An 18,380-nucleotide genomic window follows, 5' to 3' on the forward strand; every position below is an offset into this window, starting at 1 on the left:
CTTTGGCGACAAAAAAAAAAAGTTGGTCGCAGAAAGTTATGGCGGGATAAATTTAAAAAAAAAATGATACCACTATAATTACATGCTATTTTTCTGTTTAGGCATTAAAAATTTTATAAAATAATATATGACCGAATTTTTATGGGTTATATATATTTTTTGCGGAATATGAACAAGAAACATGGTGATGGCAGAGGGGATTGGGTGCATGGTGACTCCTTGGTCACGAGTTCAAGTCCCAGGTAGCACAAAAGAATTATTTTTTTTGGGTCAAGGCGTTGACTTTTGGCGACCAACTTATCTTTGGTCGCTAAAAGTTTACTTTTGGCTAATATGAATTGGACTTTCCGCGACCAAAAAAGTTGGTCGCGAATAGTCACTTTTAGCGACCAAAGGCTTTTTTAGTCGCAGAAAACTATCTGTGACGAGGCTTTAGCGACCAACTCGCGACCAACATATTTTGGTCGCGAAAGGATTTTAGCGACCAAATATAGTACTTTTCGCGACCAAAATGTTGGTCACGGAAAGTGTTTTTTCTTGTAGTGAATGTTGTGGAAACTCCTCACAAACTTGCTTCTCATAACTTCTAGTATTTTTTGTATTGACAAATCTTATTTTTTAACAATAATTGTCCAAACAAGTTTCTTAAATTATTTTTTTGTGGCATTAGTAGTATGATTGATTAGGAAGTATTCTAATTCTACAATATTGTTATTTTAAAGATTTTTACTAAGTTTTATAATTTTTTATCACTGTTTCAAGGCCAGTCCCAACTTTTCTTACGCCTTACGCTAACCCTAAAAATAGGATCTCCATACATATTTAAAAAAATAAAAAAATAAAATAAAATAACAGTGAATATATTCTTCATATTTTTATTTGCTAGTTCCTACAAAACAATTGTTTACATATATAATCACTAAAATTATATATTAATATTTGTTTACATAGATTAAAATATATCATTACAAGAACACAAAAAGCATAAGAGTTAATTTGTTTTGCTTATTTTAACTCTATTTATGATAAGAAAAAAATTAAAATTATAATACTTAATAAAAATTAAATCAATTGTAACAAAGTATCACTTAAATTTTACAATTATCACATTCTTAACTTCAAAATTACTAATTAAATCTGCATAATCTAACTTATCAACCATGGCATTTTTAATGGATAACGTAACTAATTTATTCAATTATTCTTGCGATATGATTGACTAAATATAAGATTTGATTAACTTCAATTTTTTTTTTTTAAAAAAAAAAAAAATCTTTCTTTATAGACAATTTAACTGGCATAGTCAACAGTATTTCATAAATAATTTATGTATTTGACAAATGACCACCACTTCAAAAAAAATTTAATTGTTTTGGTAAAACTTTAATTTCGAAATGTTGATACAATAAGGGTTAAAATTATTTGATGACTCCTTTTTTTAAACAAAATTTGGGACTCTAAGACGCACTACAAGAAATGTCACTTTTGGCTACCAAAATATTGGTCGCCAAAAGTCTAATATTTAGTCGCCGAAACCATTTAGCGACTAAAATATTTTGTCGCCAAACTCGTCGCCTATACCCTGTCGGCGATAGTATTGGCGACTAAACTTTGTTTGGTCGCCGAAAGTGACTACATTTCGCTACTAAATTATATTTAGTCGGCAAATGTTATGTTTCCGCCACTAAAACTTTAGTCGCCGAATGAGGCCTTTTGGCTACTAAGTTGTTGTGGTCGGGGAAGGTGTCACCTTTAGCTACTAAAAAATTAGTCGCTGAAAGTACACATTTGGCTACGAAACATTATTTAGTCGGCAAAAGGTACATTCTGTGACTAAAAATTTAGTGGCCAATAGTTTCTTTCTCTCATTCTCAATTATTTTAGCTACTAATTATTTGGTCGCCAAAACTTTTTAGGTTATGTTTTGCTACTAAATTATTAGTCACCAAAACATTTGATTACGTATTTGGCTACCAAAATATTTGGTAGCCAAATGCTTTAACGTGTTTTTTTTTTTTTAAAAAAAAAAAAAAATTCTAAACAACCTGTATCCATTATGAATACGACCTGTACCCTGTATAAATAATATAATCCATCAACACTAATGTTATCAAGCATTCAACAATGTGCACACATTTTAGCTCCAACCATCCAAAAAATTAATATTGAACGTCCAATTATATATTTATTACAAATTCCATAAGAACCAAGTGTAATCCAACGTCAATAATTTAATTTCATACATAATACAAAAAAAACCAACTACTCCCATTACACATTTTAGTTCCAACCATCCAAAAATAAGTTCTAATAAGTACAAGATGTCGTCCTGACATCACTATAAGCTCCCATTGTTCGAGTCCTTCCATAAAACCCTTCAATATTGTTCTCTTACTTTTATTGAGGACAATATGGAGGGAAGGTTGCTCTTCAGTCCTTCCATAAGTACAAGATGTCGTCCTGGCACCAGAGTCGTCTTGCTCTTTAGTCTTGCGACTCAAACTTCCAGGCAACGATGTTGGATCGGTAGTCTCACCAAAAGAATCATAGGCTGTCTTACGGTCATTCTGCTCCTCCAGTCTAGTTGTGGCTAGTAGCTGGGAAGGTGGTGGTGGTGGTGACCGGCTCTTTCATTTCGACTTTATAGATAGCGTCTTTAATTTGCGGTCAGTGTAGAGCAAGATCCATGGATGGACTGAAAGGAACATTGATGAGTGAAAAAGATTAGCATATTTACAAACAAATTCAAGATTAAGTCAAGAAAATGGTATGGGAAAAAAAAAAGTGAATGATAAAAATTGATGTTTCTAAACATTCAGGTATTGTTCTAGGGCACTGGCATGCTCAGGAGACAAGCCGAAATTGCGTTGGTGGAATCTAGTGTCACACTATTAAAAACCAATTCCATGCTAAATGTTAAATTTGTTTAAAGAATCATGGTCTAAGAAATGATCACTCCATTTGAGAGTTCAACATGCATCAGACCAAATAACTCCGCCATTAAGATTTTCAAATGCCTTTAAACTGATATACTTCCAAAAATATTTTGAAAAAGTCAGACACGAGGCAACCATTCAACAATAGAAGTTGATTAGGCCAGCAAAACCTGTGGGCCCCAATCATTTTCATAAAAATGTATGCTCACACCTTTTTGGCTCTTTGTACTAACATAGGAAGAATGATATGTACTGGGAGACACAGAAAGGCAATACACATATAGGACCATTATGTACTTCGTCTCATGATCTTGCTATTCTTGCTTCAGTTGGTAAGAAGGAGAAGCACCTGTGAAGAATATCCACCATTATCAATACCAAGCACCAGACATTACACAGACTGGCCATAATTAAAACATAAAACCCTTAGACCATTTACAAAGCTTTTTTGTAACAAGTTTCTATTGGTAGCTTAGTATCCACCGAATCATGTCAAATTATATCACTAAATTTCCAATTACAGGCTCCAACAAATGATAAAAAAATTTCCTAATTGGAAGAAACCACTCAAAAATAAATAAATAAATAAATTGCAAAGATCTAATAAGTAAAGAAACAAAAAGATAAAAAGGTCCATATTCATTTCAACTTCTGGTGTTCAAAAATGCAGCAGAAAGAAAAATATTTAACGGCAATAAAAGTAAGACAACAATATGGAGGGAAGGTTGCTTAGATAATGTGGTTTGCACTGGTATCAAACAAATTATTGAGGAAAGTTATTTATGGAAACAATAAAATAAGTAGTTCATGATACAGCAAAAATACTTCACATCCCAATTATTTACTGAAGGATCAAAAGGTTGGTGACAATATGCGTAAAAAAAATGCAAGAAGCCCCTATATGTTCATAATTCGAGGAACTTTCCCAAGCTCTCTTTTCTGACTCCAAAACAGTTATTTTATCATCTGCCAAAATGCCAAATGTAAGCCATACTAAAACTTAAATTGAAAGGCAAACTCATTCACACAGAATAATATGAATGAATTCTAACAGGGTACGCCTGTTAATGTGACTAGACCTAATCTCGGTCATGATGGCCGAAGATGATGGCATAGACAGCTGAATTGCGAAAAATAGTACATGAAGCCAACAAGAAGTAAATAGAATAAAAAGCTTTAATGAGTTGAGTACGCATTTAACAGGTTCAGCTTTATCATGTGTTGCCAAGACTAGCATATTACAAGCTCGTAAGACTTTGTTTTAATTTCACCTCAACGCATATATTAATGTCGTGAATCATGATGAAATCAGTCCTAATCCAAAATACAAAACCAATAAATTGTTTGTCACTCCTATGCATGTCTACAAAACTTGCCCAACCAATAAATCATTAAATTGTTTATATATAATAGAATTTAAATTTTCATGACGAATACATACACTTCCCCAACCAATAGAATTCCCAATAAAACTTTGTCTAACTTTGTAATAGTTGGTAATAGTTGGAAGCTTCAAGGCATCAATGGAGTATCGAGTTGCAGTCACAGGAACCACTGCATCAGTGTCTCCACTGAACAAAGAAATTTATCTCAATGAATTATTAAGCATGACCAATTAAACAAAAAATTGGAAACAAAAATGAAGTGTCGAACTTTGTTATTTGTTTTCAACTATAGGAGACTGAACAAATCAGCTGTAGAAGATTTGTTATTTGTTATTTGTTATTTGTTATTTGTTTTGACTGCAAAGATTGATTTGCACTTCTGCAAAAATACTATATGTTAATACTCTGCCTCTTTAAAAACCTCAAGGGTCAGGATGTGGTTGGAGATTGTTTAATTATCAATAGAGAGCCAAGTGAAGTAACCTTGTGAAGTACTGATATCAATTTTAAATGTTGCTTCTACAGTGGCATGATTGGTATTCATAAGAAACAAAAAGCAGAAAATTGGTGTTAAAATATATGATTGGTATTCACTGCATGATCCAGACTAATAGAATCCTAAGAAACAAAAGGTAACTAGATATCATATGGTTGCTGAGTGTGAAGTTCTTGAGTGTGAAGTTGGTGTTAAAATATTACCTGTCAACAAGAATATTTTGCATGATAACATCCAACATGGAATGCGCATATTCAGGATGGTCAAGAAAGTTCCTGCATAAATGACATAAAATTGTGAATTACATTAAACTAAAATCTATTGGGTTAACAATGGTGACATCAGTTCAGATGATGCAGATACAATAGAGCATTTAAGAAGTCAAAGACAATCAATGAAATATAATATAAATATTCCAATGTAAAGATAACAAAAAGAATTAATCAAAGTGACAAAAACAACCAAAAAATATCAAAGAGCAGAAAATTATTTGAAACTACTAGGCCAGCAACTACCTTGAGAAGAATTGTATATCTTTCCCATTTTTATGGATTTGAATGCGGTCACCATCAAATTTGCACTCAACAACTACTTCCTTCCCATGAAGCTAGACAAAAGGGACAAAAGTATAATGGAACAGAATTAATTAATGGAGTTAGGACACACAAACTTGTAACAGATTTAAAACAGCAGAGAAAAAAAATCCTAGGAAAGAACAAAATTCAGCCAACAAGAATATTCAATCTAAAATCCATCTTCTTATCAACCTCGTAGAATATTGTCTCCAGAACATCTTTTATTTTTTAGAAGCATTTTAAATGGAAATTTTTTCTTTAAACATATAAGAGTGTTATTAACATACCTGGTTAGAAAACACATAAAAAAAAACATTTTATAACTCATGATCTGAGTTCTGAATCATATCAGATTACATAAAAGCAATATGCTGATATGACTATTGAAATCATATTGGATCATAGACCCAATTAGAAGAAATAACAATACTTTAATAATAGAGAGTCAAGAGTCTTACTTGCCAAACTTTAATAATAGATGTGAACAAACAACAACTTGAAGAAATCTGGCCTGTCAAGATTGAAAGAAATAGATGAAGGGAGATAGAGACACAGAGACACAGCTCGAGCCTCATATATTCTATTCCTATTTATAATCATTTCGGTAAACCAGACACTGCTTTACCTGCATTTCAGTAAACCAGATAGAGACCAAACACTGCTACCAATGTGTCACATTTTAGTCTTTCCACACTCTTAGCTACTCATGCATATATTCTTATAAGTAATTTATTTACAAAGTTCAAATATATATATATATATATATTAGTGAGGCAAACCTGTGTAAACAGCATTATCATATAAATTAGGGCAAACTGTGAAAACAACATTGTCATAATTTATTCTAGTGTCGCTTCCCTGTATTGAGAAAGAACAAATAAATAAATAACTAAATCTAAATCAAACTGTACATTTTTCCTTCTCCTAAGAGAACAATCAGAACAGACTTAACATGCACATTAAAGAGGAGCAAATTCAAACCATAACTAATGTTAGAAAATTACTAAAGGAGGCCAAAAAGGAGCAAGACTATTCAACATAGGTTTTTTTTTGTATCTTCGCTATTGATTCCCACCATTTATTCATAGCATTCTAATCAACTCTGAGAAATAAATCTCATTCAGGCTATCCCAGTAAAATTTTAAAATACCAGTGACGTGGAGAATAGAATATAAGATAAGGGTATAGTGACAAACTTAGAAGCATAGCATCCAAACCAGTGCTTTGGATGGTCCTAGAAGCATCAAAAAATATATTTTGACAATAACCATGCCAATATCAGATTGAAAACTTAATGCCCAAGAAATATAAATGCATGGATCAGCACATTTAAGACTAAGATGAATATTGAACAGAGCATCCCCATTTCAAGTATTTAATGCACAATTAAAAACAGTAATCCACTCGCAAAAACTGGAAATCATGAAATACCTTGATCCAGCATACATCGAATATGGCATTTTCATGAGCAACCCATTCGTTAACCCTAGCTTTTTCTGCAAATTAGTGGTACAGATTTCAGTACGCCTTGAAAAAATATATAATAATCCCCTACAAAAAACTACAAATTAAAACCCTTCAACAAATTTCTATGAATTGATCTTGCCTGAATTTTCTTGGAAAGTAGACGAAGAAGAAAACTTCAATCGAGTGTTGAATAAGCTAATATACCCATCCTCGTCGGTCACAACAATAATATGAGAATTCTTACTTGTCTGTAGATTAATTTAGGTTACGAAACTTGAATCTGATTCTGAACATCAAAAATCATAAATGTAAATTGGAATAAATGAAATTTCACCTTGCAAAAAGAGAGAGCCATTGGAGGTCTGTGATTGCCGTTGTGTTCGACAACCACAGCTCCGGTTTGAGTGAATTTTGACAAATCATTGTCAGGATAGGGTCTCTTGCGAACTGAAAAAAGCAAAGCTAAACCAAATTAAAGTGTAAATTCGATTGATTTGTGTGTGTTTGTGTATATATGGACAGAGATAGAGAGAAAGGAACCTCTGAATCCATTAACTTCTCTTGATCTGATATCTTGAAAGAATGACAGCGATTTGGAGCTCTCCATTTGCGATGGGGAATAGAGTACAGAGATTATAGAGAGAGAAAGAGAGAAGGGAGAAGATATACTATATGTTTTTTAATTAGCGGGGTGTTGCTCGCTTGACATGGCGGGAAAGTTCATTTTGATTTTAGGTGGTTGGCGGTAAGGCTACCCAGCCTTTTTTTTTTTTTTTTTAATTACGCTTACCTCCTTTGATATTTTCAATAATTATGCCTCCGTTTGGGAACTGAGTTGGCTTTTTGATTTTTTGACTTTTTTGGCCATTTGAGCCTGGGCTCAAAAGCTTGGTTTGGAAAGGGCTTTTTGGCTTTTTTGACTTTTTTTGTTAGAGAATAGGGTAATGATTACGGGTTGTATGTGATGTTTTGTCTGTTATGGTTCAAATAGCTTATTCTGTCTTTTGTAGCTTAAAGAGCCAAAAGAGCCCAAATGAGTTCTTCCCAAACGACATCATCTCCACTTTATTTTCTTAGCAAAACATTAACCCCCTTTGGAAAATGAGAGATTTTGGGTGTTTTGGTTTGTGTTTGCAGAGTAGTTTTTGAGATAAAAAGTACGAAAATTTGTTTGGTTTGCCTTTTTTCAGAACAACTCCACTATGTAACTCGAATGCGTGAGAGCTCGAATTCTTCGAAATCCCAAAACGATGTCGTTTTGGGATTTTTTTATATTTTTTATTTTTTCCTTCTCATTTGTCTGAAGAAAAAGAAGAGTCTGAAACAAAGGAAGAAGAAGAAGAAGAATAAGAAGAAGAAGCAGAAGATCTGAAATCAAACCCACTTCCCTTCAACCACAAAATTGATTCAACCACAAAATTGAACACAAAATCAAAATCAAACCCACCCACCCAAAAATCAAACCCAATCAAACACAAAAATCAAACCCACCCATAGATCTGGATCATCATCAACAACAACAACATCTTCATCAACATCACCATTATCAACACATCATCTTCATCTTCAGAGCCAGAAAAAAAAATTTAAAACATAGTCTGAAATCGCACCCGCCCCTCCATCACTGTCGCACCACCATCGCCCCGTCCCGCCATCACTGTCGCACCACCGTCGCCTCACCCCGCCATCACCATCGCCTCTCTCTCTCCTCTTCTCTCTCTCTCTTTCCCTCTCCCCTGTGTGTTCAGATATAAACGAGGGGAAAAAAAATTCTAAAACAACGTCATTTCATCAATTCGGGCCATTCAAGGAAAAAAAATTTCAAGCTATAAAACATTTTTTTTTCAGAAATTGTTTTGGAGAGAGAGTTTTAAAAAAAATGATTGATTTGATGTGTATGAGAGAGAGAGTGATTTTGAAAAGTAGGTAACTAAACAAAATTTTGAGATTTTTTTTTGAAAAATTTATTTGATTTTATTACTCTTGAAAATTTGTCCTAATATTTGTCCTAAAATTATAAATTAAAAATATTAAAAATATTAAATTATCTTAAATATTTGTCCTAATATTTTTTTTACTGAAAAATATTATAATATATTTTAAAATTTTATATTATTATATTCTTATATTATATATATATATATATATATATATATAAAATAAGAAAGAAAAGAAAGAAAGGAAATAAAAAAAAAAAGAAGGAAAAAATTTTAAATTTTTTTTTTTGAGCCAGCTCAACCCGTGTTTTTTTAGTCGCCAATTACTTTTATAAATCCCTCAAATTTAAATTAGAAATGTCTCCCTCCAAATTTAAATTAACAATAGTGTTTGATTATTGTTAACCGTGTATAACGTAAAAATAATTTTAAAAAGTTGAAAAAATTAATTATTAAAAAATTAAGAAAAATTTTAAAATTTGAAATAATATCAATAAGTCTTACAAATCAGATTTATTTACTCATAAGTCATGAGTGAATTTTTTTTACACACTTAGCCCTCGTTTTGATAATGAAATTTTTTTAAAACTTTTTAAATATATGTTTTGTGTCTGTGAAATGATTATTTCATTAGTACTAGTAATAATATTGAAAAATTTATTAAAATGATAAATAATTGGGATATTTTGTCTTTTATTTGTGAATTTTGATTTATTCTTAATTTATTAGTGTTATTGAAATATGATGATGTAAAAAGTATAAATAGTTTAATTGTACTTTTTAAAAATAATAAATTTATTATTAAAAATTAAATTCATCAGACTAACCTGTAACTATGCCTTTAAATTTTTACAATGTAAAACTATCGACAAACAGACAATAACAAGTTGCCCATATTAGCATACCTTTCGCGTGAGGGCCCAATTATTAAAAGATGTGTTCAACCATCAAATGAAAGCCGACTACTTCTTCCATCTAAAAATAATAATCTATTTTCAGAATTTAATTTCTTTTTATAATACAATTATTACATTTTAAAAATATTAATTTTTCAAAATTACCTTTTGATAGTATATTTTTTTAGACATATCAATTGTCATAATTGTACTTTTTATATTATTAATGGATTTAAAAAAAGGACAAAATAAGAAATTCATATTATTTTAATAATTAATTTTTTTAAAAAATTAATATTTTGAGATAATAAAAAAAAATAAGATATTAATATTTTTGGATGGTGGGTGTACAACCTCTTAATAAAAATAAAAATAAAAATAATTAATTTTCTTAATTTCATTCGGCTACCAAACAATTTAGTAGCCGAAAGTAGGTATACAGTGACTAAAAGAAATTTTGTCGCCGAAACTTGACATTTGGCGACCAAAAGTTTGGTCGGGAAAGATTAAAATTAATTTTTTTATTTTCATTCGGCTACCAAACAATTTAGTAGCCGAAAGTAGGTATACCGCGACTAAAAAAAATTTTGTCGCCGAAACTTGACATTTGGCGACCAAAAGTTTGGTCGGGAAAGATTAAAAATTAATTTTTTTATTTTCATTCGGCTACCAAATAATTTAGTAGCTAAAGGTACCTCTACGGCTACTAAATTTTTATTTAGTCGCCAATTGTCATATGTTTAGCTACCAAAAATTGTTTTAGTCGCCAATTGTAATATCTTTAGCTACTAAATTTTTTTTAGTAGCCAATAATCAACATTCCCCTACTAAAAAAAATTAGTAGCTAAAAAGTTGACTTTTGCCGACTAATATTATTTTTGGTAGCGAATTCCGTGACTTTTGGCGACTAAATTAGTTTTGGTAGCTAAAAGTGGTCGGCAAAAATGCTTTTTCTTGTAGTGACGGCTGCTTTCCTCATCTGCCCTTAGGGCCGGCTTCACTATCGTTCTAATTTTCACAATATTTTTAACAACATTTTCGTCTTCTCGCTTCCATTGTTCATATTAATAACTATGTTCCATATAATAAGCATCTTCTTGACCCACAAGTCAAGATATCCTTAATCAAACCAAGAAATTGGCTTAATACATTGACAATAGAACACATAGCTAAAACAATTTTAGTATTAGCTTGCAACTATGGGTTATACTAATAGACAGGAAAACACCATCTTAGGTTATCTGTTCCAAGACTATAGTTTGGCTTAAATTAGATTTATATATAGCTTATTATAAGAATATGATAATGACCTAATTCACAAAAACAACTCACTTGAACTACATTTCTTTGATTCCAAACAACTTGTCTTGACCTCTGTTGAACCAAAGTAATTTGTAGGTTTATGTACATGACTAATTGCTTGTACTTTGATTCTTTCTTGGGACAAGGCAAATACCTCCAAAATTCAAAGGTTGTTTATAGGGTTTTCTTTAAAATAAGCACATCATGTTGGGAAAGAAATGCATAACACTTATTCTAAGCCAAGTCCCACATGCATATAATAAATATATACATCTTACTTTATGTATGGTTAGATTCCCTGTTTAGTCACAAGTGTGTGAATCTGTTGAGTCATTGGTTTTACAGTTGGGAAAAATTATATATATGAGAAATTTTTTGATTGGTTGTCTTTGGAGAGATAAGTGATGTACTTTGTCAATAACATAAGGATATATGACTATCTCAAAATAAAATGGTTATACAGTCACATAATATGCCAAATTTATTAAATCACTTTTTATACAGTAAGAATTTTCTGTTCTTAAATAATTTTGTCCTTCTGTTTTAAATCACTCATAACCATTAAATCATATCAAAATTTTAAGATGTGAAAATCTCAAGACATATCCAATGATTGTGAGTGATATGGGACAAGAGGATAAAATTATTTGAAAACAGAGAATCCTCATGCCTTTTTATGTATATTGATATCAAGTACATCAGTCTAAATTTTAAATTTATAAAAAATAATATAAAAGTACAATCCTTGTGTTTTGAACTAAGGCCAAGTTTGGGAAGACTAAATAAGTGCACTTTTTGTCTTTTTGGACTAAAAAATTGAGGTTGAAAATATGGATGTTTGGGTTAACTTTTTGACTTTTTATTGAAAAATGTGTAATAAAAAATTGTAAAAATTGATTTGTAGGAAAAAATTTGAATTGGGAGTTGTGCAGCCGTAATTGTTGACTTTTGGTGAATAGTGTTAACTTTTTAACTTTTTAAGTAACTTTTTGACTTTTTGGCTTTTTTGGGAGTACCCAAACTTAGCCTAAGTTATTTTGTTTCATAATGAAACTTAACCGTTAAATTAATATAGTAAGATTATTGCAGAGAAAAAAAAAATAGTAGAGGGTACTGATTCTTATAGAAGTGGCATGTTGGGAAAGTTTGTTCAATGGACAAGTGTCGAGGCCAAATCAATCCACGTGGCATAAAAAGCAATTAATGATCAAGTTTGGAGCATTAAAATAGAATAATTAGCAATTATTATAGTGACTTAATTGGTTTGTCATGTGCAAGTGTTTCCCAACTAATGTCATTGCATTACATGTTATATATGTATATATATATGAATGTGGTGTGGCGTTTATGTAGCCGCCTAAGTGTCTACTTTTTTATAGGCAAACCCAAACCCACAATTGGAGTTTTGTCTTATTAATTGACCAAGTCCCCCTCCAAACCCCTCTTATCTCACTTCAGGGGACTTCAATTGTGTTATTTTAATCTCAAAAGCTTAGTGGGAATTCATTGCAAATACCTTTTAAAAAAATAAAAAAATTGATCTAGACATTCTAGACTGTAATCTAGGTTTAGGCTTCAATGTTTATAGACTATATATTAATTATGGTTAGTTTATTTATAAGTCACTTCACATGCCTTAAAGCTAACTCCACCCAACCTTCCACTTTTTTATTTTTTATTTTTTTATTTTTTATTTTTTAAATTATAATAAAAGAAGAAGGTAATATTATTTGGAATATATGGACAAAAAAATGTTAGAAGTCTTAAAAATTTTACTAAAAATTTTATCAAATGTCTTATATGGATGTGAGACCCACATGGGATTTACATAGTGTAAGTCACATATTCATGTGAGACATTTGATTGAATTTTAATAATTTTTTTTAGATTTCTTATATTATTCATACATAGTGGAAGAGTCATACTCATATTGTTTGAATTATTTTAAAAATTAATTAATTAATTTAATTGATTGGAAATTATGACTTTCATATAAAAAATTATGAGCTCAAAACTTAAACGAGTAGATTAACAATAAAGTTTTATTCCTTATTATTCTTAGGCGTGATAACTACTTAATATATATACATGAGGCGGCAAAAACTATATATATTTAGAGATTAGCAGGGACAAAATACTAGACAATCTTAAAAAAAAATTGAGTTTGTTTGGTTAAATTGGAAGTATCTTTGTAATAAAAAAAAAAAAAAATCTTAAAAATAAATAGAAAAAGATTTTTAAAAAATACTTTGAACATATCCCTAAAAAGGGATTTCAACTTCAAAACTAAGTCACATTTTTGGGGCTATCTTTTATCCTTTTTGGATGCTTCCAAAGTAATGGTTACAAAAGAATACAAAGATGATTTAGAAAGTTAATGGAGATGTATTACGATAGGATCATGTCTGGAAATAATCTTATGTTAAAATTCAATATTATATTTCTTTCATTGGTCGATTTTTTCTTGATTAGCACAATTTGGTAGGCCATAATCACGATTTGGCGATCTTAAAATGATAATATCCACATCACTTCAATCAACTAAAAAAAAAAAAAGCATGATTAAGGTCCTTTTAAAAGCATTTTATATTAGATGGTGGAAACCATTACAACAAGAAAACCCATTATTTATAGACAGTAGTTGATGAATCAACAAACAAAAGGTTTAGAAAGTGTCATTTGACAACACCATAACCCTACTTAAAACTCTAAATTAAGGAGAGAGAGAGAGAGAGAGAGAGAGAGGGTTTTGTTGATGTGGGGGCCAGAAGCACAAATCTAGCACATGTGGACCCAACATGGGCAATGTGCAGTGGACCCTACCAATGTTTTTGGTTTTGAAGAGTTAGGAGAGACCAACTGGATGCACATTCACATGTGTTTTTCCCTACATCAATGGAGAAACCATGTGCTAACCTCTCCTCTCTCTTCCTAACAATTTTAATCTTTTTTTACCTTCTCCAAGTCTCTGCTGCAATCTAGTACCCACTCTTAAAAGCCCAGCATGTTCCCAATATATATAAATTGTCAAAGAATTTTGGTGGGATGTGGGTCCTGTTTCCTTTGAGGACTTCCATGGGAGCAAGAGAAGACCCCCCCACATTCTAACTATTTGAAAACAGTTTTTTCTGTTTTTGAGTGTTCTATTTTTAGATTTTTTTACTTTTAGTATATTTTTTTAATATTTTAAATTTTTTTGCATGTACTTAATTTAGATTTATTTAAAAAATTACATAATACAAAAAAAAAAATGTTGCATATTTTTATATTTTTTGTATTTATTGAATTTATTTTTATATTTTTTGTATCTAAATTAAGTGAATTTTTAAAAAATTGATTAAACTATTAAAAAGTCTTACTAATGACAAAAAAAATATGAAGAATAAAAACTTAAAATTGTATTTAAAAATTAAAAATTAAACAAAGTGATTTATTTATTTATTACGTACATGAAAATCTATAAATAAAAATTATTGTTTCGTTTGATACATATTAAACATCAGAGGTTGTAGTTTGAGGAAAAAAAAATCTTGCTTATGACAAGACTCGAATAGTTGTTTACGACAAATTTCTTTTGAATATTATGGTACCGTTTGGTAACATTTACGTTTTTAGTTTTCTTTTTATATTTATAAAAATTTAAAAAATTCAAATAAAAATTTGTTTGGTAAAATTTTTAATTTATAAATCAGTGGTCTCAGTTTATAAATTTGGCCAAAAAATAAAAACACAAAAAATGTGTTTCCATTTTGAGTTTTTAGTTTTTTTTTTTACCAACCAACACTAGCCACCACTCGCCATCATTTTCCACCACTGTTTTCCGCCACCACCACCCACCCCCACCACCACCTGCCACCACCACTCACCACCCACTTGCCACCACCACCTACCATCGGCCACCACCACTAGGGGTGTGCGCGGTATGGGTCGGTGCGGTTTGAGAGAAAAATGGAAACCGTATGGCGGGTGGCAGATTGATAAAAGTGTCACTAGAATTTGCCATTTCCCTTATCAAAAACCGGCGGTTCGGTTGGTAAATAATGGTGGATTTGCCTTGGCGGTTCGGGCGGATTGGCGGTTTATAAAAAATATAATTCAAATTACAAAACTTAAATCAAAGAGTAAAAAAAAGGCGAGAGATACCGTGATGTTAAGTATCTTGCGAAACTTTCTTCTGATGTAGCAAGTGTAGCAACAACATGATAATATCAACGACTATGCCATTAGTTCATTACAAGCATCTGTGGAAGCTACAATGATCAAATACAATACATAAAATTAATATTATTCAGGGTTTACAATATATTGAAAATGTTTACTGTTGAAAAGTATTTAGATTGAAAAGTGAGCTGATGCAAGTTTGCAACATGGCCAGAAAAAAAAAAAAGATTGAAAAGTGAATTGGAATCCAACTTTATTTTAGATTACTGACATCTTGAATTCCCTTCGAGCAATAATGTAATACTATATTCTAAGGTATAGAATAACAAGCAAACTTAAGTAAAAAAGAATTTTTAGAATATTATAAAACATGATTTAATAGCGGTGCGGGTCGATGCGGTTTGGAAGAAAAATAGAAACCGGCGGATTGATAAAAGTGTCATTAGAATTTGCCATTTTTTTTACAAAAAACCGACGGTTCGATTGGCAAATAATAACGAATTTGCCTTGGCGGTGCGGCTCGGTGCAGTTTTGGCGGTTTCGGCGGTATTATGCACACCTCTAACCACCACCTACCACCCACATGTCACCCACTCGCCACCACTACCCACCCCTCGCCACTACCACTACCACCACCACCACCACCACCACCACCACCACTCACCACCCACCACCCACCACCCATCTGCCATCCACTCACCACCCGCCACTACCATCCACCGCCCGCCACTACCACCCGCCACCTACTTGCCACCACCACTCACCACCCACTTGCCACCACCAGCCACCTACCCGCCACCACCACCTGCCACCCACCTGCCACCACTCACCACCACCACCACCACTACCCACTCACTACCACCTATCACCCGTCACCGTCACCCGCCCACCCGCTACCACCACCGCCTGCAACCGTCACCCACTCACCCACTCGCCACCACCCACCCACCTGCCGCCACTACCCACCACCCGCTACCACCACCACCACCACCACTCACTCGCTACCACCCACCACCCGCCACCCGCCACCATCACCCACCCACCCACCCACTACCACCACCACCATCACCCACTCACCCACCCACCCACCACCCACCACCGTCACCCCACCCACCCACCACCACTACTACCACCATCACCACCCACCCGCCACCACTTTCCACCAGCGTCTTCCACCGTCACTTGCCACCACTTGTCATTTTTCACTCTTTTTTATATTTTAAAATTTTTTTAAACATTTTGTCAATTACCAAACACGTTTGTAGTTTATATTTTTCTAAAAATAAACAAAAATCAGTTTATAAAATTTTTGTTAGTATAAACTGAAAACGTAAACGTTACTAAACACACCCTAATATATAAATAGATTGTTTACACAAAATTTTCAGACAATTTGATATGATATTTTATGATTTTTTTTTTAAATTTTAAAACTTACAATTTTAAAAATATAATCGTCGCATTGGAAATAAGTACATATTTACTTAACAAATACAATACTAGTTTCAACAACCCTATGTGAACAACCAAACTTTATGAATATGACTACTCACATTAATTTTGAGAAGGTCACTTCAATACATTTCCTTTTATGAGTCAGAACAAACAACTCTTCAGCTCCATAGTGGGTGATTGTGGCCCAACCCTAATTTCTAACCTTCCCAAGGGAGAGAAAGAAACAAAGGACAAAAATCATTGGATCCACATAATTAATAAAGCAAAAAAGGTAGGTGGGTTTTGGCAAAATATTTCTAAACTGATGGAGATCCTAATCAAAGTCCTAAATCTATAGCCATAATTTCAGGTCTCCTAATAGGCTAGTTGGGGACTCAAAATCTACAATAGATTGGTCCCACATATATGATGCATGAATTGGTGATCATAACTATCCCAATCTCTTTCTTTTACATCTTATCAAAATTGAGAATAATAATTTAGCACAATAGCATATAATATCTCACATATATATAATGAAGTTGAAATGATCAAAGTGAAGTGATCAACAAGGTTGACTTCTGAGTTAACCATGCTATGATATATCTACCATGCTTAAGGATGTACAATGGCCAGTGATCTTGAATTAATAATGTTAGAGGCTCAGAAAAAATAATTAAAATATATAATGTGCATCAAATTTATTTTTAATATGAATTACATCACACTAAATTTAAATTATTATTTTGACCAATTTAAACTTCTTCTTTTTTTCTAATTTCATAGCTTTTTCCAACTTAAATTCCTACCCTATAATATCCATCATTTTCCCAAATAACCAGTTTATGGAAATAATTATGTTTAATTATCAAAGAATCTAACGGTCGAAAAGAATATGAGCTTTCTTCCAGAGATGATGAAATCATGCAGGAGCAAATTTTCTTGTATGGGAAAATTTGACTTGGATGAGAGGACACTTGAATATAGAACACACATAAGAAAAGGGAGACAAGGTGGGTCATGTTTAGAGTTGTGGTGAAGACTTTGGAAGAGCTCTTGAATGATACATTTTTAGACATTCGTATTCTGGATAAAACACACACGTATTTATGTATTTGAAAAAAAATAAAATAAAAGAAGTTAATCAGCTTCCAAATATTTATTTGAAAAGTGATTAAATTCCGAAGTTTATGATACAGATTTAAATTCAGTGACATGTAAGGTATTCCTAAAAAATGTTTGGTTTAACAATCTTATTTTCTAATTATGTTTTGACCAAATATTAAATATAATAATCATATTACGTGATAATATTACTAATTAATAACTACATGATTGAGTTAGAAAGATGAGAGTCGCCTGTATAATATACTATACGTATGTGTGTATTTAATTGAGAATGACTTTTCTCTTGTTTATGTTAGGATAGAGAAGAACAATTTGATGCTTAGATGTGTACTAGGTAATAAATTAATCGTTTAAATTTTATCTATCCATTGATCGATGAAATATTAGATTAGATATTTTGTTTAAACCTATTAGATTTATAAGTAAAAAAAATCTAAACCGTTGATCTGTAAAAAAAAAATACTGACATGGCACATATTCGGAATTTGGGTTGGACATCCAATTCGATTGTTCAAATTGGCTAGAAAACTGATATGGCACATATTTATAGCTGAGGCCAAATATCAAGAGAAATTCAATAATTTATGTTGAATGATATTATATTATCATTATATTTAATTCACTATTCACATTTAAAGTTTCTTTTTTAAGATTCATGTATAT

The 18,380-nt window shown here is 31.8% G+C and overlaps 1 protein-coding gene across 5 annotated transcripts; it reads right to left on the reverse strand.

Moving 5' to 3' along the window:
* Positions 1-2,213: 2,213 nt before the first annotated feature.
* Positions 2,214-7,521, reverse strand: LOC145791082 (uncharacterized). 5 transcript variants are annotated; one of them, XR_014330734.1, is made up of 9 exons: positions 7,400-7,521; positions 7,194-7,306; positions 6,999-7,107; positions 6,824-6,888; positions 5,333-5,424; positions 5,021-5,092; positions 4,378-4,507; positions 3,148-3,285; positions 2,214-2,695 (listed from the first exon to the last, which is right to left on the reverse strand). XR_014330734.1 is itself a non-coding variant. In XM_082870902.1 (8 exons), the coding sequence occupies exons 1-8, from the start codon at positions 7,464-7,466 to the stop codon at positions 3,262-3,264; spliced, it is 672 nt and encodes a 223-aa protein (XP_082727028.1). In that variant the 5' UTR covers positions 7,467-7,521; the 3' UTR covers positions 2,702-3,261. The 5 variants fall into 5 exon arrangements, 3 of the variants coding, with proteins under 3 accessions (XP_082727028.1, XP_082727029.1, XP_082727027.1); XR_014330735.1 differs by lacking the exon at positions 4,378-4,507; XM_082870902.1 differs by lacking the exon at positions 2,214-2,695 and having other exon boundaries at positions 2,702-3,285.
* Positions 7,522-18,380: the final 10,859 nt, after the last annotated feature.

The sequence above is a fragment of the Camellia sinensis genome, chromosome 5 (genome assembly GCF_055761805.1).
Source record: "Camellia sinensis isolate YWXY chromosome 5, ASM5576180v1, whole genome shotgun sequence".
Classification (NCBI taxonomy): Eukaryota; Viridiplantae; Streptophyta; class Magnoliopsida; order Ericales; family Theaceae; genus Camellia; species Camellia sinensis.